Genomic DNA, 22,186 nt, shown 5'->3' with positions numbered 1-22,186 from the left:
TACGTGCCTAGCAACTTTTCCTCTTAGCCAGTCACAATTTTTTACTCAGTTCTTTTGCACTCTCCAGTGGGATTTAGTAGCTGAATTTGATTTCACTGAACTTTATCCCCCTGTCATTAATTAAAGAGATAATGGTGGTTTTGTTCTCCTTATTTACTTAAATGGCAATGTGAATTTTTCTTATATTCTTTACATCCAGTATAGACCATCGAAAACATCTTCCTGTTTTATTTTGTTGTTGTTGTTTTGTCTGCATCCTGATGACTGTATACAGCAAAAGTGGCTTTAAAGGCTCAGAATTCTTTCTGACAATTGAATAAAGCCTCATTCTGTGTCTGGATGTGATTTCCAAAGAAAGGTGTCCTCCCTTAATTTCTAGCAAATTACATACAGTCTGCTATAAAGAAAAGTGTCTCTTCTCTGCTACCTTCTCTGAGTTTAAGACTGTCTCAGCAGGAGCTGCTGAAGGATGAAACTTTTCTCATGATGATGATAAAGCAGCGAAGTGTGTAGACTGAAACTGAAATAAAGATTGCTGTAATACTCTAAGCATTTACAAGCTTCTCAAAAGAAAATATTTTGGTCAAATCAGACCTAGAACAACAAAACACTAAAAAACATAAAAAAATGAATAGGCGGCTAATAATTGGGGCAGAGTTAGTATAATGGGAGCATGTTTTCAACAGTTGTTCACAAATGCATTAGATATAGGGTGACCAGAGTCCCGTTTTTAAAGGGACGGTCCGGTATTGAAGCCCTCCTGCAGGTGCCCCGACTTTTTCTAAAAAGCAGGCAAATTGTCCTGTATTTTCTGTCTCTCATCCCCCTCCCACATCAGTACTAGCGAGTCCTACTGCTGGCCAGATACCTGGTCGCCACCCACCCGCCCACCAGTGGTGAGTGGGAGGGCCCAGTTGCCAACAATGGGGATGGATGTGCAAGGCTGGTGGCAGGGCGAACACTCAGCATGTAGGGCTAGCCGCTCCCCGTGCCGCTCCATCAGTGCAGCCCCTACTGTGTGCCAGCTCTCAGCCAGCAGGGCCCCAGCCCCCATCCCATTTCCAGACGGTGCGGGCTGTGCGCTGCAGTGGTTGGTGAGTGTGGGCGGGTGCCAGGCAGTGGCCGGTAACGTGTCACCTCTGCTGCCCACCTATTGGCCCTCTATGTGCTCCCCCTCTTGCTGTCCTCTCCCTGCTTTGCCCCTTGGCCCCCCATGCCCACTGCTACTCCATGCCCCTTTGCCCCCCCCACTCTAGCAGGGCGCGTCCCATTTCCAGCACTGGGTGGAGAACCAGGCCCTGGTTGGATCACCCAGCTCACCAACAACCTGGCCAGCAGGCTCCTTCCTTCCCCCACTGCCTCTGGCTGGGCCGGTGCCCCGGGAAAGCCCAAGACCCTCTGACCCAGGATGCTGGCCAGGAGGAGCCAAGCCCTGGGAAGCCTCTCCGCCTCTCAGCTAAGCTCTGGAGTGGCGGGAGGGGGTGGAGGCAATTTCCAGCCTGTTAATGCCCTGAACCTGCAGGCTCCATAGCAGCCCCAGGGGAGGCTTAGCACCCTCTTCACCCATCCCCCGCCCTGCCCTGGGTTCTGCCCCAGGGAGCGTGGGGCTGCTTTGTCCCCTAGGCACTCTCCCTTGCTGAGCCACCTCTGTGGCTGGGTACACTGAAGCCCCTGAAGTCAGGTTCTCTGGGCCCTGGTGCACAAAGCATCCTTAGGGCTTAACCCCTTTCTGCCCACGCTGTAGCCGGAGGTGGCTGGGTTATGTCAGTGGCCAGCAGCATCCTGGAGGTGTTAGCTGCCTTTTGACACTGTGTGGGCACTGTGTGGGAAGCTGCTTCCAGCCATATGGTGGAGGGCTAGGGGGTGGGGAGGGAGGGAGAGAAGAGATGAGCTCTGCAAAGACACAGGCCAGGTCATCCCTCCCTCCCAGCCCCCCTTCCTTCCCTGTGGCTGGAAGTATCTCCTATCCCTTCCCTCCCACACAGTGCCAAAAGGCTGCTGCTGGCCACATTCTGGTCTGAACCCTGGCAGAAATCTGGGGAGCGGGGAATGTGTCCACTCGTTGCCTTGGGAAGACATGGCACTGGATACCAGGAGAGGTGGGTATGTCCCAGGGGCCCAGCCAGGCATGGAGGGCTGAGAGCAGCTGGCAGGGAGGGTGGGGTTGGTTGGTCACCCCCACCCCATGTGAGAGAGGGGTATAAGAGTGTGTGTGTGTCATCTCTCCCTGTATGTGTGTGAGGGGTAGTGGTGTTTGTGTCACCCTCCCCGTGTGAACCCTAAAGCCTTAAAGATAAGAAGGTAAATAAAAAGAATCCGATTACGCAGTATTTCTTTTTAACAATGGCTCAGTCAACTTGATGTTAATTTGAATGTTTGTACTGATAATTTTGATAGATTGCCATTGAACTCGCTTGAATATGAGTAATTTTACCAGGTGTCCCATATTCAGCATAGGGAAATATGGTCACCCTAATCAGACATCATACTAAAAAAACAAAAAAATATGGTCCCATTTTGAAACTACAAAATATTCTATTCCACTTAATAAATCCTGAACACATTAAAAGTATCAGTGTTATCCACAAACCTATATTTACATAATTAAATTAGATATTCTGCCTTTTCGATAATTGTCACCTCATCTCTGTTGTTTTCACCTCAAGACTCTAATTGTTTCTTTTGTTGGAACTAACCTACCAGTGTCCTTGGCAGTACAGTTTATGGCTCATGCATTTACAGCAATTGTTTGGGCAATTTGCCATGTAGTATAACAATTGAAAAGCATTTTGCCAGCACAGGCCCAAGTCATCACATCACAATCCGTTTTTATAATAGATAGTATTTAGTCTTGAAACACAGAAGTGATGCATGCTTCTAATGGTAGATAAAAAGCACTAAAGATGCCCTTTGGAAAAAGGAAGAAAAATGCTAAAGCCCTGAACTGCATGGGAAAAATATACCAATGTCAGAATGGAGCTAATTAATTTGATGTTACAAACAGAGAGAAAAGGGCTTTGCATTCATTAATGTCAGCTCCAAATGGGAGCATACAGTTCATACAAGCAGTGTTCAGTTTTATTTTTGGCAAAATTTAGAGGTAAGCAAATCAGAAATATACATTGATTCCTGCAGTAACAATGATTTTCCTATTTACCTTTATACTGAATGTCCACCTTTCCCCTTATTGGGTGCAATGTTTGAAAAGAATGCATAGCCTGGGGAAGGGGATTTTGTGCGTAGAACTGCAGAATAGGCTCTACAACCCCATCCTGCAGTAGCCTCCATGCCTCTGCTGTGTGTCCAATACCACATGGAATGGTCAAATGCACTGTTCCATATTTCCATGTTTGCGATCCATGAAGTTCATTGGCCCACTAGCCACACCCGTATCCCTCCATGAGCCTGAAGACTAGAATGCTATGCTGGTTTACTTCTTGCCTTCCTGGTTCCCATTTTTGTTCAGGAGTATACATACCATCTGAGACTGTGGTTTTTCCTTAAGTAGTATAATATAAAGATTTTCTTCACTTCTTTTACTTTACCTAGTAATTAGACGTAGGTTTTTTAATTAATATTAAACCTTTACTAAAACAAATTAACAGCTACTCTATAGAGTCTTTCAATGGACTCTCCTAATGCTTGTGTCAAAGCATATGTCTACACTGCAATAAAAACCTGCAGCTGGCCTCTAGCCAATGACTTGGGCTTGTGGCGCTCAGGCTGCAGGGCTATAGAATTGCATTGTAGATATCTGGGCTCAGACTGGAGCCTGGCCCCTGAGTTCCATAAAATAAATCTCAATTTAGAAAGGTATAAGATATAACATTTATGAATATCACACCTATCATTGTGATTGGTGGGTGCAGGGCATACAAGCATACAGAAACAACTTCTGCCAACGCTTTGTATACATTAAAACCACTACAAACTTCTGCCAACAATTTGTGTAAATTAAAACCACTATAACCTCTACCAACACTACCCATTGCAGAGATTAGTAGCTTCTGGCTGTAGGCCCAAATCTAAGAAGTCAGAGCAAACAAATTCAACTTGCATTGCTTTCGAAAATTTTCAGGAGTTGGGCCCTGGTGAACTGTGCACTGGAGAAAATTTATCCTGGGAGTTACTAGTGGCATATTTATAAAGAATACCCTGTCAGCTGTCCTGAGGGTCAACGCTAGACCCTAGGAGTAGAACATCCTAGAAGAATAAAATTTCCATTAGAGGACTGTAAAGGGAGGGCCTCTGAAATATCCAGTTCCTAAGACATTCAGAATATTATAGATATTAACTAGTACCTTGAATTGTACCTGGAAGCAGATATGTGACAGTGCAAAAAACAAAGCACAAGCATTATATGTTCATATTGACCTGCACAATTTATGAGGCAGGTAATCACATGTTGCACTAGCTGAATCTTCTGGGTGGTCTTTGAAGGTAACTCTAATAGATTGTATTAAAGGAGTTACATTAGAACACACAGAAAGCATAACTATCCATTCAGATATATACATAATCGTAGGCACCAACTTCTGGTGCCGGTGGGTGCTCAACCCACCTCTGCGCCCAGCCCTGCCCCGACTCCATCCCTGCCCTGCCCCCTCCTGCCCCATTCCAACCCCTTCCCCCAAATCCCTGCCCCAACTCCGCCCCCTCTCTGCCCCTATTTGACTCCTTCCCCCAATTCCCGCCCCAGCCACGCCTCTTCCCTGCCTCCTCCCCTGAGCGTGCCACGTTCCAGCTCCTCCTCCCTCCATCCCTCCCAGAGCTTGCTACTGCTGTTTGGCGGCGGCAAGCGCTGGGAGCAGGGGAGGAGCGGAGACGCGGTGTGCTGGGAGGAGGTGGAGGCGGAGGAGGTGGTGAGGTGGGGGAGTGGAGCGGGGAGTTTGGCTGAGAGTGGGTGCAAAGCACCCACTAATGTTTCCCCGTGGGTGCTCCAGCCCCGGAGCACCCACAGAGTCAGCACCTATGTATATAACTATATTGGGAAATGGCAGCAGTGATGAGAATCAAGTACTGGATTATTCTGTGATCCAGAAATCAAGATGAAAAACAAAGAATAGAGAATTTTGCACTGTAATCTCCCTGTAGGTATTGCAACTCATGTAAATTTTCAGATATTGTCAGGTGTCATCTCCCTTCAGGAACATTAACATTTTGCATAGTCATATTTTGTTATTGTTAATCTTATTGTAAATGAAGTGAGTGTGTACCCCTGAAAATCCTTTCAACACAACTTTAGAAGAGCCAATGAAGAGTTTCATCACTGGGATGAATCATATGCTCATAACCATCTTTTGTGTATGCAGTGGTTGCCTTAAGATCCTGATATACTTCATTAGAGATGTACTTCATTCATTTTAAGAAGGAAAAAAGGCTAAACTCACAAAGGCAGAATTTGCTGAAACCCATACCCCTTGAGATGTTTAGCTGTTTGTCATAGTGGCTGTAATACTGCCAAAGAATTCAGGGGGTTTCCCATTTGGGTAGTGCTAAGTGCTCTCACTGAAAATTCAAAACCCAAGGATAATCAGGATGAAACTCTTTGAAAATCCCAGATTTGCATTCCAAATGTGTATCTGCATTGGAAACTAAGTTGTGTTTTGCTGTTTAAGAGCTAGATTGTCCCTTCCTCTTCTACCAGCAGAGGGGACCAACCTGTAGTCTGTGGCAGAGTGCTGATTCTGCAGCATCATTCATATTTTTCCTATGACCCCAGGACAGCTCATCTGCCAGAACTCCATGGAATTTGGGGGTAGGCAAGGGGCAGGAGAAGAGGAGTAGAGGGCAGCTGCTCTCTGTTGCGTTATACCCTATAATCAAATAGGATTTAATGCTATTCAGAGTAGCAGCCATGGAAGGAGTTAGTCAGCCATTGGCAGTGTGTCTCTTCAAATAGCCAAGCTGTTAAAGTGAAATGGGAGAAGGGGTGGGAGGAGGATGTCAGCTGAGCATTATGGAGGGACCTCCATGTGGATATGTGAAGAGGAGAGGACTCACTACTAGAGCGACTCCTCATGGCTAGGAGTGGCACAGTGGTGCTCTCCCCATCTGGTGCACCCTGCCAATAGTCACTCTGGTCCTCCAGTGGTCTGCCTTTTCCCACTACTCGGCCCTCCAGGCAGGAAATTATTTAAGTCCACCCCTTTTTGGATAACAAAAAGTCCCACAAACCAAAGCCCAAGACCTTGTATCAGGTCTTCAGTCCCAACTCTGGGCACTGTGGCCCTCCCATCCTTTTCTCAGGGCTCTCTATCATCCTTGTACCCTTCTCTGGCCTTGCACACCATACCAGTAGCAGATAGGCGAACCTGGGCCCTCCCTCTATACTGGGTTACAGTCCAGAGACCATATAACTAGCAGCCACGGACTGCCCCATCCAACTCCTCACTGCTGCCTCCCTAGGATTCTTCCTACTCAGTCTTTCTCAGAACATTTTGCCCCACAGCCTCTCTAGGCTCACCCTTCTCTCAGGGCTGGGACTCTCCGGGCCCACACCTTGAATTCCTTATCAAAACAAAATGTACAAACTCAAGCCATCTTCCTTGGGCTTGGCCTTTCATGCTTGTTAAATTCCTCTTGCTGTTCTTCCACTGAACACTTCCCAGAGCTCTCTCCCTGGAAGTCTGGACCATGCCCTTGTTCCAGGGTGTACCCCTGGAGCCTGCTTTGCACCCAATGGCTGTTTCACCTCTCTTCTGGACTCCTCCCAGGCTTCCGTACTCAGGAGAAAATCCCAGGTTTTAGTGTCCCCTCTGCGCTTCCTCCTTGTCCCTCTTGATGTCTGTCTGTCATCCCAGAAAGTGACTGCAGACTTTCTCCCTGCATCCCGCTTCTTCTTTTTCCTGGGTTTTGTGGCAAAGCAGACTCCATTTCTGAGTCTATGACTGCCATTCACTGGATTTTGTAGATAGATGTTAAGTCATAACCTGTCACCATTTGCAGTATTCTTAAAGAATTGCATTTTTAATTGTGCCCCATTTTTCTTATATTCTGGTTAGGTGTTGTAAAGAAAATTCTGTTACTCTCAGGCATCTGAGTTTTCCATAAAAGTATCTCCTTTCACTGGTACAGTCTTTACAGATCTGTAAGAGATGATCTGTCATTTCCTGGACCTTTCATGTTTCACATAGTCCATCCTTATGTTTGTTTATTAGAAATAGATTACTATTTAATCTACAATGATCTGTTAAAATTCCGAGTAGAGACAGTTTGCTCTTTCTCTCAGGGCCTTGGATTATATCAATTATTTCAACTATTGGGCATACTACATGAAATTTCCCCCCTTTGTTTCATGTGCCCACAGTTCTTGCCATTCCTTCCTTAGCTCATTTTTGATTAAGTGTTTAAATTTCAGTTTGCTTAAGGGGATCTCTAGTCAACTTTCAGAGTAGCAGCCATGTTAGTCTGTATTCGCAAAAAGAAAAGGAGTACTATTGGTTAGTCTCTAAGGTGCCACTAGTACTCCTTTTCTTCTAGATCAAGTTCATGCTTAATAGCATTTTTAGCCTCTTTGTCTGCCAAAATGTTGCCAGCTATGCCTACATGTGCAGGGATCCATGCTACTGCTATGGTCATATCCAGTTGTGGAAATCTGGTTGTTAGTAGTAATATTTCATTAAGTATATCATTTCTGCTGTCAGACTTGCCATTGTATAGTACCTGCAAGATTGATAAGGAATCAGACAGGATGGCCATGGCAGCTGGCTGCACATGTAAAAGCCAAGTTAGTGCTAGCAATGTCCCTGTTAGCTCAGCTGTAAAGACAGAGATAAAGATAGTTAGTCTTACGGTTTTGTTGACGCCAAATGTGGGCACACAGAAAGCTGTTCCCACTCTACCCATTCCTTCCTCTTTGGAGCTGTCAGAATACATTTGGCAATAGTGTCCCCACTTCTCACGGGTATATTGATTTATCATTCTTTTGCTTTTGTTTATTATATAATTCAATGTCTGTCTTGTTTTCCAGTGATAGAGTATTTTCCCATAACTATAGATTTTGGCTTCTTTTAAGCCTTTCTTTTCACTGAGATCCTTTATCCGCTTCTTTACCTTACTTACATGAGGAATTTTGAGTTTCTGTCCTACTTGGTTTCCACTTAATATGCAACAATCAGCATATATTAGTTTAGTTTTATCATCTTCAGTGTTACCTAGTGGTCTGGCCCAAAAGGTTAAGTCTAGGCACTTCATTCTAAGAGTGATAAGCATTTCTATGGTGGCTAACTGCATCACACACAGAATCATAATAATGAAGGCACCACATGCTATCTGCAATGCCTGTGCTTGGATACAGTCTAGTTTTCTCAGATTTGTTTTCTATGCTGACCTAAAGGCCTGCCAGCCATACTCAGTAATAGATCTGATTAGTCCTCCAAACAGTATTATCACCATTTTCTTATCTGCTCCCCTGGAGCTTCCATATTTGCTTATAAATAAGTTGATTCTTCCTTTTCACTTATCTATAATATTTTCAATATGGCCCCTCCAGATCAGGTTATCAAATATCACACCTACGAGTTTGTTTCTTTTTCACTATATTTATCTGCTGTATTTATAATTTTACTTTTTTTTAATCTTCCATATCGTGAACATCATTCCCTTAGTTTTGTCAATGCGGAACTTGCAGACCCACTTGTTTTCTCATTCTGTACTCCTCTGAAGTGCCTTATTGATTCTTTCTGCTTTTCGTCCATATAGCAGAATCATCAGCAAATAATGTGATGCCTGTTCCTGCGCTCATTGTCTTTGAAAGGTCATTTATGATGCTGTTATAAAGGGTTAGGCTAATGACACTCTCCTGTGAAGTTCCAGATCTCTTCTGCTCTCAACTTCCTCTGTTTGTAGTTCTCTCCCTGCCCCTCCCCAGCTGGGCTTCATCCTCAGTTAAGTCTGGCTCTTGGTCCAGGTGGCCGCCTGGTTAATTGGTGTCTCAGGCCCACATCAACCCTTTCGGAGCTTGTGTAGGATACGCTCCCCAACACAGGATGCATCTGCATTCACATGACTGAGACAACCTACGCACATAGATCCCCAAGATCTGTGGAGTTGGGATGCTAAGGATACACTGCTTTTTAAAACCTGTGGCAGTAAGTCTTAGAGCCCAGGGCTACTGACTCAGGCTTGTGGGGCTCAGGCTATGGCTACGAAAACAGCTGTGTAGATGTTCAGGCTGGAGCTCAGGCTTTAAGCCCTGGGGAGGAGGGTAGGTTTCAGAGCCCAAGCCTAAATAGCTACTCAGCTGCTTTTAGCACCATAGTGAAATCCCATGGAGCTCTGACACTCACTGCTGCATGTTCTAAAATGCAGTGTAGATATACCCCAAGACACCTACCCATCCATGTGGCCCCAAAGACTTCCCATCTGAATGGAAACTCCATATGGGTATTCTCCTGGCCTTTTATGGCTCCATATCATTATCTAAACACGTGTGTTGATTAAAAGGAATACCAAATAGTCACTGAACCTACAAGCAGTGATGCTCTTTTAGATTTGGTATTGGTGAGTAATAAGGAACTCATAGAAGAACTGGTTGTAGGGGACAATCTTGGTTCAACTAAATGGAAGGATAAACAAAAATAGATCTGCAACTAGGGTCCTTGATTTCAAAAGGGCAAACTTTATAAAATTAAGGCAATTAATTAGGGAAGTGGTCTGGACCGAAGAACTCAAGGATCTGAATGTGGAGGAGGCTTGAAATTACTTTAAGTCAAAGTTGCAGAAACTATCTGAAGCCTGTATCCCAAGCAAGGGGAAAAATCATAGGGAAGGGTTGCAGACCAAGCTGAATGAGCAAGCATCTCAAACAGGTTGTTAAGAGAAAGCAGAAAGCCTACAAGGAATGGGAGATCGGATGGATCAGAAAGAAAAGTTATCTCTTGGAGGTCAGAAACTGTAGGGGAAAATAGAGAACTGCCAAAAGGCATGCAGAGTCAGACCTTGCAAAGGAAATTAAAAACAACAGTAAAAGGTTCTATAACCATGTAAATAAGAAGAAAACCAGAAAAGAACAAGTGGGACCACTAAGCACTGAAGATGCAGTGGAGATTAAAGCTAATCTAAGCGTGGACCAATACCTAAACAAATATTTTGCCTCAGTTTTTAATAAGGATAATGAGGACCTTAGGGGTAGTGGCAGCCTGGCTAACGGAAATGAGAATATGGAAGTAAAAATTACCACATCCGAGGTGGAGGTCAAACTTAACTCAAACAGTTTAATGAGACTAAATTAGGGACCTGTATAATCTCCATCAAAGAATATTAAATAAACTGGCACATGAAAGTACAAGCCCAAATTACAAAGATTTTTAATGAATCTGTAAACTGGGGGGTTTTACCCTATGACTGGAGAATTGCTAATATAGTACCTATTTTTAAGACAGGGAAAAAATGTTATATAGGAAACTATAGGGCCTGTTAGTTTGACCTCAAGTGCATGCAATGTCTTAGAAAAAAATTTGAAAGAGAAAGTAATTAAGGACATTGAGTAAACAGTAATTGGGATAAAACACAACGTGGTTTTAAAAAGGATAGATTGTGCTAGACCAACCTAATCTCCTTTGAGAAGATAACTGATTTTTTTAGATAAAGGAAATGTAGTAGATCAAATCTAACTGGATTTCAGTAAGGGATTTAATACAGTTCCACATAGTTAACTTGGAGAAGATGGGGATTAATATGAGAATTGAAAGGTAGATAAGGAACTGGTTAAAGGGGAGACTACAATGGGTCATATTGAAAGGTGAACTGTCAGTCTGGAGGGAGGTTAGTAGTGGATCAGTCTTGAGTTTAATCTTATTTAACATTTTTTTACTGATCTTGGCAAAAAAGTGGGAGTGCGCTAATAAAATTTGCAGATGACACAAAGTTGGGAGGTATTACCAATACAGAGGAGGACTGGAATATTACACAAGAAGATCTGGACAACCTTGAAAACCGGAGTAATAGGAATGGAATTAAATTTAATAGTGCAAAGTGCAAGGTCATGCATTTAGGGACTAACAACAAGAATTTTTGCTATAAACTGGGGACTTATCAGTTGGAAGTGACAGAGGAGAAGAAAGATCTGGGTGTATTGGTTGATCACAGGATGGTTATGAGCTGCCAGTGTGATGCGGCCATGAAAAAGGCTAATGCATTCTGAGGATGCATCAGGCAAGATATTTCCAGCTGAGATAGGGAGGTGTTAGTACCGTTATACAAGGCACTAGTGAGACCTCATCTGGAATATCATTGTGCAGTTCTGGTCTCCCATGTTTAAGAAAGATGAATTCAAACTGGAGCATGTGCAGAGGGCTACGAGGATGATCAGAGGAATGGAAAACCTCCCTTATGAGAGGAGACTCAAAGAGATTCACTTATTTAGCCTAAGCAAATGAAGGCTGAAGGGAGATATGAGTATTTTCTATAAATACATCGGAGGAATAAATACCAGGGAGGGAGAGGAGTCATTTAAGTTAAGCACAAATGTTGACACAAGAACAAATGGATACAAACTGACCATCAACATGTTTAGCTTTCCAAGGGGAATAGTGGGCACAAAAAACCTAACTGGCTTAAAGACTGAGCTTTTTAAGTTTATGGAGGGGATGGTATGATGAAACTGCCTACAATGGCATTTAGCCAATCTGCGTCTGCTGGTAGCAAATATCCTCAATGGCCAGTAATGGGACACTAGATGAGGAGGCTCTGAGTTATTACAGATAATTCTTCCCCAGGTGTCTGGCTGTTGTGTCTTGCCGGAATGCTCAGGGTTCAACTTACTGCCATATTTGGGATCAGGATGGAATCCCCCCCTCCCCAGGTCAGATTACCAGAGACCCTACATTTTTTTCCGCCTTCCTCTGCATCATGGGACACAGGTCATTTTCAGGTTTAAACTAGTGTAGATGGTGGGCGTTCTGTAACTTGAAATCTTTAAATTGTGATTTGAGGACTTCAGGAACTCAGTCAGAGGTTATGGGTCTATTACAGGAGTGGGTGGGTGAGGGTCTGTGGCGTGAAATGTGCAGGAGTCAGACTAGATGATCACGATGGTCCCTTCTGGCCTTAGAGTCTTTGAGTCTATTTTGAAAGTGAACAGAGGCTTTGTGGCTGCCAAAACATGGGGAGATGCATGTAGAGTCCAGTGAGTCTCCTGCAATACCAATGAGATCATTAATACATAAAACAGGAGCTGCATTAATTATTTATTATTTTATTTATATTTTATATAACCCCAATAATGAGCTAGGCACTTTCCAGGTGAGTATGAAGTATTGGCTGATAGCCTGATGGGCTTAAAGTCTAGATAAACAATGTAGAAACAGTGGAAGGGGAAATGGATGCAATGAAATGCAGTGACACTGAATGGTGACGTTTAATATCTCTTGATGGTAATAGACATTTTCTCCCATCTAATTACCATTTCTCCCTGGAGATTACTAATGTTTGTAGGCTTTTTAGAAGAAGTATAGTTTAAGGATGAACTTGAAAGAAGGCTGGAGGCATGGCAGACTAAGTAATAATGTATATGCTTTAGGTATTAACTGAAGTCCTTATATGTATCACAGGAGAAACACAGAACCCCAAATCAAGTTGTCACATGTAAAAGAAGGAGGACTAGGGTTTGGATTTTAAACAGTTTAGTTTTCCAATGTACTTATTTATCATTTAAATTTGTATATATTCAGTGAGTAACTGGAGAGTTTAAAGTATTTTTTGAATATATCCTATATGTGAAGTTGGTAGTGATCCTAGAGTTAATGTTGCCTGAAGTTGGTAGTGATCCTAGAGTTAATGTTGCCTAAAACGTTCCATTTTAAGCTCCTGTTTTCAGCTGCTTATAACTTGGCCAATCTTTAACCATTTTGTCTGAAGATTTCCATGTTTGCTCTCTGCCTTAGGTTGAATTTTTAAAATAAATTTCCGCAAAAGCTATCCATCCATTTCTCAGAAGGAAGTTAGGAAAAATAGGTAGTTTTGTCCTTTTAAACATGTAAACAAAGTGTGTGTCATGTTCCCTCTGGTCCCTTATAGCCACAAAGAGTATAACAGCCTGTTACTGCTATGGGTTGTTCTTTTCACTCGAGTGGAGAGGTCTGTGTTGTGAATATAAAGAGGTTGGTTTCAAACCCAGTTGACGACCCATGTCATAATACTCACACAATGGAATTTTTGTTTTGTTCAGATTGTTTTCAAACCTAGAAAATTACATACAAAACTACTTCAAAACATTGCTTCAACATTAAGGTTGCAAGTCAAGCACTCAAAAGTTAGGAAATGCCGGAATTCAGGTTGTCCCAGCTGTCTGACTTAGGAAAATTGACGTTTTAAAAACATATCATTTGTATGATTGGTTCTTGTGGATAAGGCATAGAAGAAGACAGAATATCTTGGTTGTTTTCTCAGGCTTGTCACAGATATCAGTACATTGGCTGAAAAATGAATTTTTTGTAGCACCAAAACTACTTGCAGATTTAGGTCAAATTCAGCATACAGTTTTGGCCCCCAAAAAGGAAACATATTTTGAAAAAGTTGAAATGTTTCTGCCATTTCAAAATGAAACATTTCTATTTCTTGACTCAAAGTGTTTTATTTTAACCATTTGATGTCTTCAGGTTGGCAACGCCTGATGAAATACATCCTAGAATACTTAAGGAACTAACTGAAAAGATCTCTAAATGATTAGCAATTATCTTTGAGAACTTGTGGAGGATGGAAAAGATCCTGGAGGACTGGAAAAGGGCAAATATAGTACTTATCTATAAAATGGGGAATCAGGACAACCCGGGGAATTATAGACCAGTCATCTTGAACTTTCAGTAACTGGAAAGACAGTGGAGCAAATAAACAAACACTCAATTTGTAAGCACCCTAAAGAAAAAAAGGTGATAAATAACAGTCAACATAGATTTGTCAAGAACAAATCATGTCAAACCAACCTAATATTCTTCTTTGACAGTGTAACAAGCCTTGTGAATGGGGGGAACTTGTAGATGTGATATATCTTGACTTGCCTCACATGACCTCATAAACCAGGGATCGGCAACCTTTGGCACACAGCCGGTCAGGGAAAGCCGCTGGTGGGCCGGGACAGTTTGTTTACCTGCAGCGTCCACAGGTTTGGCCGATCACAGCTCCCCCTGTCTGCTGTTTGCTGTTCCAGGCCAATGGGGGCTGCAGGAAGTGGCGGCCAGCACATCCCTCGGCCAACGCTGCTATCCGCAGCCCCCATTGGCCTGGAATGGCATACCACGGCCAGTGGGAACTGCGGTTGGCTGAACCTGTGGACCTGCAGGTAAACAAATCATCCCGGCCTGCCAGCGGATTTCCCTGATGGGCTGCGTGCCAAAGGTTGCTGATCCCTGCCATAAACCAAATGGAAAATATAACCTAGATGAACCTACTGTAAGGTGGGTGAACAACTGGTTGGAAAACATTACTCAGAGAGTAGCTGTCAGTGGTTCACAGTCAAGGGAAGTGCATATTGAGTGGGATCCTGCAGCGATCAGTCCTGAGTCTGGTTCAGTTTAATATCTTGATAAATTATTTAGAAAATGGCATAGAGAGTATACTTATAAAGCTTGCATATGATATCAAGCTGCGGGGGAAGAGGGGGGTTGTAAGTGCTTTGGAGGATAGTATTAAAAAAATTAAAAATTATCTGAACAAGCTGAAGAAATGGTTTGAAGTAAATAGGATGAAATTCAATAAGGACAAATGCAAAGTACTACACTTAGAAAGGAATAATCAGTTGCACACATACAAAATGGGAAAAGACTGCCTAGGAAGGAGTACTGCAGAAAAGGATCTGGAATTATAGTGGATCACAGATGAAATATGAGTCAACAATGTAATGCTGTTGCAAAAAAAGGGAACATCATTCCAGGATGTATTAGCAGAAGTGTTGTAAGAAAAGACATGAGAAGTAATTCTTCCATTCTACTCAGCACTGATTAGGTCTCAACTAGAGTATTGTGTTCCGTTCTTGGTGCCACACTTCAGGAAAGACGTGGACAAATTGGAGAAAGTCCAGAAGAGAGCAATAAAAATTATTAAAGGTCTAGAAAACACGATCTCTGAGGAAAGACAGAAAAAATGGATTTGTTTAGTTTGTAGAAGAGAAGAATGAGGAGAGACATGATAACAGTCTTCAAGTACATAAAAGGTTGTTATAAAGAGGAGGGTGATAAATTGTTCTTAACCACTGAGGACAGGAAGTAATGGGCTTAACCACTGAGGACAAGAAGCAATGGGTTTAAACTGCAGAATGGGAGATTTAGGTTAGACATTAGGAAAAACGTTCTAACAGTAAAGGAAGTTAAGCACTAGAACAGATTACCTAGGGAGACTGTGGAATATCCATCACTGGAGGTTTTTAAACACAGATAACTCTCATGGATGGTCTAGATGCTACTTAGTCCTCCCTCAGTGCAGGGGACTAGACTAGATCACCTATCAAGGTCTCTTCCAATCTTACATTTCTGTGATGCTAATTCCTATGTTCCCAGAGGAGTAAAGGCAGGATTTTGTGAAAAGGTGATGACAGTAGATATCCAAATTCTTTTAGCATCCTCCTTCTGAATTAAGGAATTTTTGGTGACAGAAGTAATGTTATATCAGTTCAACTGAATGAAGTTTGAGTAAAATGGAACAGAAAAAAAGTTAATTGAAAAATATTAGAAAGCCATTTCCAGTACCACAACTGGTCTTGCAATTCACAAAACTTATTCACTGAGACCAACATAAAAATGTTCTGTCTCATGGAAATGGAATCAACAACTGATATTATAATTTACATTTGTCCTTTCTATTTTTTTTTTTTTTTGAGATTACATCCTTGCAAGGGCTTGATCCTAAGTGCCATCAACTCCCATTGAAGTGGGCACTCAGCATTTATCTTCAGGTGTTTTCATTGTATCTCTCTCTGAATCAACAATAGAAGGTGATTTCAGTAAATTTCATTCACTAGAATGTCTCCATCAGTTCCTTCTCTCACCAAGGGTTAATGTCACATCATTACAAAAAAATTTCTTTTATAAAATTGTGATCAGCAAGGTTATATTTCTGCCAAATTTCAAATCACATAAAAGATTGTGCATCATTAACCAGCTGTCTTTAGGTTTAGGTCTAAAAGGATTTGGAACAATAATTGTTGCAGAATAACACATTAAGTTTCTTTTGCATTTAACAGCAAAGAAGAAATATTGGCAATATCTGATGAAGACATATGGAATAATTCAAGGACTTCAGGTACAACAGCTAGTTTAATTAGTTCTTCCTTACTGCACATGTTAATTAAAATAGATAATGTAACAAACAGTCCAAATGGATGTTAAAGTATATTTTTGTTAACTCTTCAGTGGCAAACATCCCCGAAATTGTTTATTCACATGAGAAGGACAAAGACATTGAATCGCATCATGAAAATGTAAAAGATATAAATGTTGAATGCAATGAAGATAATAAGGAAGATAATGAAAAAGAATTAGAGTTTCTGGTAAGTGTTATACAATTATATCCACAGTGTTAGATGATATGAATCCATTTACACATCAAAGGTGGTGAAAAAGCCCCTTTTAACAGAACTGACGGATGTACTAATTTACAAATGTAAAACCATAGTCTGTATTTTCATTGTATCTCCCTCTGAATCAACAATAGAAGGTGATTTCAGTAAATTTCATTAAGTTCTTGTGGTCTTAAATTAATGGCTTCTCTCTGTTACTTCCTTATCAGAGGATCTAAGTGATCATTTCAAAGAATTAGAACAGTGACCTTTCAAAGATCTCTCTTCCTAGCCTCTGTGATGAGTATATACTTAACATAAACACTTAACGTTTGGTAAAATTCCTGTATTTATGGTACTGTGAGCCTTACAGATGTTTCAGAGATTAACTATGTAATACACTACATGAACAAAATTCCAATGTCTATAGTTTTAACAGGAAAAATTATATAACTACTACAGTAGACTTTTCTAGACCTGTATTTAGCATTAAATTTGTTATCATAAATTTCACATTCAGTGAACATTCAATCTATTTGGGGATTTTTATGAGTTGGCTTGCATTTTGCACCATGAAGGAAGAAATGGCAGTAAATGAGACACATACAGCCATCTATTATTCTCGGTGTCTGTTCTGAGCTTATGTCTTTTGGGTACATAGATTCATAATCATCGATTAAAATGGCTACTGTCTGTGAAAATGTGAATGCTGAATCAGACCAGAGAGGAAGAGGAGTGCCACTCAGTCTTTTTGATAGGGAGGAGAATTATTTCCTCACACTTAAGTATGAAATTTTCTTAGCTCTAACTTTAAGAAAGTTCAAAGTTGTCACCTATTGTGGGAGCTCCTACTGCCTGAAAAATCAACATCTCCATTTTTTTTTAAACAAAACATATATTTTTTAAAAAGGCGCTAAAAATCACATCTTTTTTCTTGATTTACCCTGTTACAATGAGCAGGTTCAAATATAACAGTTTGTTTATAAATTACAGAGATTGTCCATACAGTAAATGAAGAGGGAAGCTGTAATTTAGATGTTAATTTGTACTATGCATTCTTTAATGAATTAAACAATGAAGATCTATAATAGATGGAAATACAATCAAATCTTTGAAACCCACAGGCATTGGCTCACAAGACAGCTGTGCAGTTGACAAGTAACATGAGCCTTATGTGAGAAGAAGGGGAAATCGTAAGATTTGCATATAATTATTGAGATCATGCAAATGTCAGTTATGAGAAGCAAAAAAACCACAGGCATCTCACTGTTAAATCCTGACAGTTGGCATCACCGAAGAGCTCAAATACATTTGAGCACCAGTTGGCAGAGGGTCATTAAAACAGAATTTGCAGAGACATTAGCTCCCTCACTTTTCTTTGAGTGACGTTTTACTATTAATAGTTTGCAGCGGCTTTGCAGAAAACATATTAATAAGAGAAATTGTAATGGGGATATCTACAGCAAGTGTAAATGTAACAAGGTGTGCCTGAGAAGCTATCCTCTAATTGATCAGCATGGAGCTATCAGTGTGAGTATCCTAAAGTGAAGAGAGAGTGCAATGACAAGCAGGCACAGCTGAATAATACAATATGATATTTGGGAGCTAGGGAAGGAGAATGATTAGTTTCTGGCCTTTTTCTTCACTAATCTCATTCCCAATGTCTGCCTTACTAGATTGTCTAAAAACATTCTGGTTTGACGTCTGCAAAATGGTTCCTAAGAGAAATGAAGCAAAGATCATTCTAACGGTACTTGTCAGTGTGCAACATGTCTTTGTTTTACTGGACAATACTGAATGTTACCAGGCTTTGATGTACTGTATCAATGCTCTCACTAAAAACAAAACAAAACAACCCAAACAAACAAACAAACAAACAAACAAACAAACAAAAACCCAACAAAAAACTTACAACCCTAGAACTGAATGTGCAGAGCTAACTGAAATGTTAGCCTCCCATTTAGAGAATATTCTCTTTAGGTTTCATTTGTATAAAATGCACTTGCAGCTTACTGAATTCATGAATAAAGAAACAGCATTCTGAATACTATTGATGTCTTTCTTTCAGACGCACTATAAATCTCATTACATATGTTAAAAAATACATACAATGAAAATTTTGCAAATTGTTCGGAACATGTTTCCATAAAAGCTTTGAAACAGAAAACAAAACTTTCCATAATGAAAGCTTGCCTCATTCATTTTGAATATTTTTATAGAGCTCATTCTGATCATTCTTTTCTATTCTATTTTTTCAGCTAAGTCGGCAGTTCACAAGAACTAGAGGTACTTCTTCCAGAGATGAAAGGAATTTATGCACAACAGAGCCAGTTAATTTTCCAAATGAAGCCCAAGGACTGGCGAATAAGCTAGCACTTATGGAAACAGGCACTGACTTGCTCAGGGAGCCTGTGCCTATCAGTTCCCCTTCAGAAAATACTTTACAAGAGCTAGGAAAAGAATTACATGATAAGGAAAAGTATTCCATAAAATATGATTATAGTCAGCCATTAGCAAAGGAACTTACTGCAGGCTCTGTAAACAATACTGAGCAGCCTTTGGAATGCATTGGTACCAGTGAAATGCTTTTATCACAGGATTATTTGCCTGGAACAATGCAAAATGTGACTATCCATATTAAAGATACTGTCTTAAGCAGACAAGGAATGAGCCATGTAGATATTTCAAAAGGTGAAACAGATAGTGCCTCAGGAAGCGAAATGATGGAGAGGTTATTCATCAGTGGGGAAGATGCTGATATCTACAAAGAGGCCTGTGAAATGAGACCAGAAACAATTTCTTCAGAGCATGATGAATCAATGCAATTAAATACATGCGTAACTGAAGCACTGGATGACAATGCTAATCCAGCTCCAGAACGACACATTCTGCAAACATCTCACCTAATGCTAACCTCGGTATTGCCAGACAGTGACAAACATGAAGAGAAAGGCGAGATGATTTTAAGCAAAGATCAGGTACATTTAAGAGGAGATATATGTGCTGATGCTTTTGCACATTCTGATATCTCAATAGATTCCTCGAAAAGCCCGTATACAGAAAAAGAAGTTGTGGCAGAAGTATCAAAGAAAGACTATAACTCTGATATAGGAAAAGAGGAGGAGGAAATCAAGTTAGATGAGTTAGGACTAATTAAAGAGCAGGAGAGTGTTGACACCATAGCTCCGAAACTTTTCAGTGTTCATGGAAAATATATTTTTGAAACAAAAACCAAAACATTGCCATCAGCTTCAGATAATAAACATGAAGCCAAGCCTTCACAAGCAGAAGACCGGATGATTTCCCATGTAGCTGATGAAAGAAGAGCTGAAGACAGTCATGAATTCAAAGAGTTTACTTGGCTAAAAGATAGGGGAAGCTCTGACAACAGAAGTCAAGGAAAAGAAATCACAAGCTCTGTTGAAGGCAAACCAGGGAAAGAGGAATACAGTGAGTTAAGTGATGACTTGAGGAAAACAGACAGTAGATACCCTGATGCTACTCAGAGTAAAATGACTACTTTCCCCGCTGGTTACCCAGACTTTGCAGTGACAACTGGCAAAGCAAGAGCTACAAGTACTGCGTCATTGAACCCAGAGGATACGCTTGATACTAAGGAGAATGATCATAAGCTTTTTGAGGATCGAATGTACAGCCAAGATAATTTCCCAACAAACAAAAATATTTTGGAGACAGATCCTTGTCAACTTCAAATTGAGAAATCAGACAGCGTGGTTACAGATGATCAAAGTAGGGCAAGGTGTGAAAATCAAAAGTGGAGTGTTTTAGGAAGTCAACCAGTAGAAAGAGAGAGTGAGAAAAATAGAACAGAAGAGATTAAAGAGCAAACAGATGGTGAAGTCACGTTGGGAATGAGGGATAAGACAAGGTATTTGAATGTTACTCCCACAGAAGAATTGTTTACCTGCCAAGAAACAGTGAGGTGTGAAAAGTCTTCTGTAGCTGAACATGGTAATATAGAGGAAGCAGAAGCAGGTACAGCTTATATAATTAAAACAACATCAGAAAGTGCTTCAGAAAAAATGTCTGCTAGTGAAAAAGCAGTAATTGCTAAGCTACCTCAAGAGACTGCAGTAAGTGACAGGCCCACAGAGGAAAAGGAAACAGCGTTTGATACACATGAAGGGAGAAATGATGGTTCACATTATACTCTTTGTCAACGCAATACAGTGGGTGTATTATATGACACCGAATTTGAAAAGGAATCAGTTTTAGATATTTATAATGCACATGTACGTGAAACACTGCAAGGAGAAATGATGTCTGTATGCAATACCAAGGAAAAAGTTTCCAAAGCAGAACATGACACTCGAAATAATCCACCTGTAGAGGAAACATTACGGGCTTCTGCTGTAGAAGGAAAAGCAGGTTTGGAGCAGGATTTATATTCAGAAGAATCACCGAAAGCTCCCCCGAATCCTGAGCAGTGTCTGTACAGTGATGAAGCTGAAGAACTTCATAAGGAAGAAAGCATTTTTGGAACACTTTCCCATTCAGGTGCCAAAGCTGAAACAAAACCACCACCCTCTGATACAAATATTGTGCCCAGTTGTCATTATGAAAGCTCTCCAGCGACAACTTCTGAAGAGTCTATTGAGGTGGTTACTGCGGATGTAGAAAATATGGAGCATCCATATACAGCCCCTGCATTCAAATCCATTGCCAATATTTCTGCTGAGTCAGGATATTCTTTCAGCCTACCAAGTGAAATGACATGTATTAATAAAAACACCTCTGCTGAGGTTGAACACAAAGAAGTTCTTGAGACTTCGGACATGTTGACTTCAAGTGATGGAAAAGAAAGGAATACAGGCCAGTGTTTCCATCAAACAGAGTTCAGACAAGAGGAGTCATTAGGGCCAATGATTTTAATTAGTGAGCCTACTGAAGAAATAGAAGAGACAAGCTCTGAATCTGAAGGTTTAATAACTGAGGGAAAAATATTAAACTGGCCTGATGACTCAGAGCACGAAAACCAGCACATTTCTGATTCTTCAGATATTTCTGACCAGAAAAGCGAAGCACATAATTTACCTAGTGAGTCTCTAGTTTTAAAGCATATCAGTTACAGAATCTTTTATTTCCTCTTGTTTGTTGTATTTGTTGTAACAATCTACCACTATGATTTAATGGTTTGCTTTGCACTCTATCTATTTTCCTTGTATTGGCTATACTGGGAGGGAGGAAGAAGCAAGGAGTCTGTCAAAAAGGAATAACATTAAGTTTAATTGTCTACATACTGTACTTAAGGTTTGAGGTTGATTACTTCCCCCCACCCTAAAGCATTTTAATTGTTAAAAGGAAATATTCATTTTTAGAACCAGAGCGAGTTTTCTCTTGAAGCATCTTTCAAAAAGGAATACATATGAAGTTTGCTTCTTCATATAAGTAATTATTCTATATAGGACCATTATGTTTGGATCATTAAATACCTATATGAATATGAGATCTGAAGCACGTCAAGTTAAAATTAAGTACAGATGTTGCTCCTTAGCAGGCTGGGAGGTTGCAATGCTTCATATCTCTGCAGTACTTAAAAACACCATTTCTTGCATTAATTTCTCTTGCAGTAAAGCTTCATGGTTTTTTCTGAGTTTTTCTAAGGTTTTATACAGTAGATAACAGGGGAATGGCATTATGGCTAAGTCAGTACTTTAATATTGATCTTGCAAA

The 22,186-nt window shown here is 40.8% G+C and overlaps 1 protein-coding gene across 1 annotated transcript in view; it reads left to right on the top strand.

The window, feature by feature from the left end:
• The window catches only part of PPP1R3A (protein phosphatase 1 regulatory subunit 3A), a 37,506-nt gene extending 15,777 nt beyond the window's left edge, over positions 1-21,729 (top strand). The window contains exons 2-4 of the mRNA XM_077841449.1: positions 16,178-16,236; positions 16,347-16,483; positions 18,751-21,729. Coding sequence (XP_077697575.1) covers positions 16,178-16,236; positions 16,347-16,483; positions 18,751-21,729 — 3,175 coding nt within the window. The remainder of the gene's footprint in view (positions 1-16,177; positions 16,237-16,346; positions 16,484-18,750) is intronic.
• The last annotated feature ends 457 nt before the right edge of the window (positions 21,730-22,186 follow it).

Source organism: Eretmochelys imbricata, chromosome 1, assembly GCF_965152235.1.
Source record: "Eretmochelys imbricata isolate rEreImb1 chromosome 1, rEreImb1.hap1, whole genome shotgun sequence".
Lineage (NCBI taxonomy): Eukaryota > Metazoa > Chordata > Testudines > Cheloniidae > Eretmochelys > Eretmochelys imbricata.
This window is presented reverse-complemented; position numbering and strand designations above follow the sequence as displayed.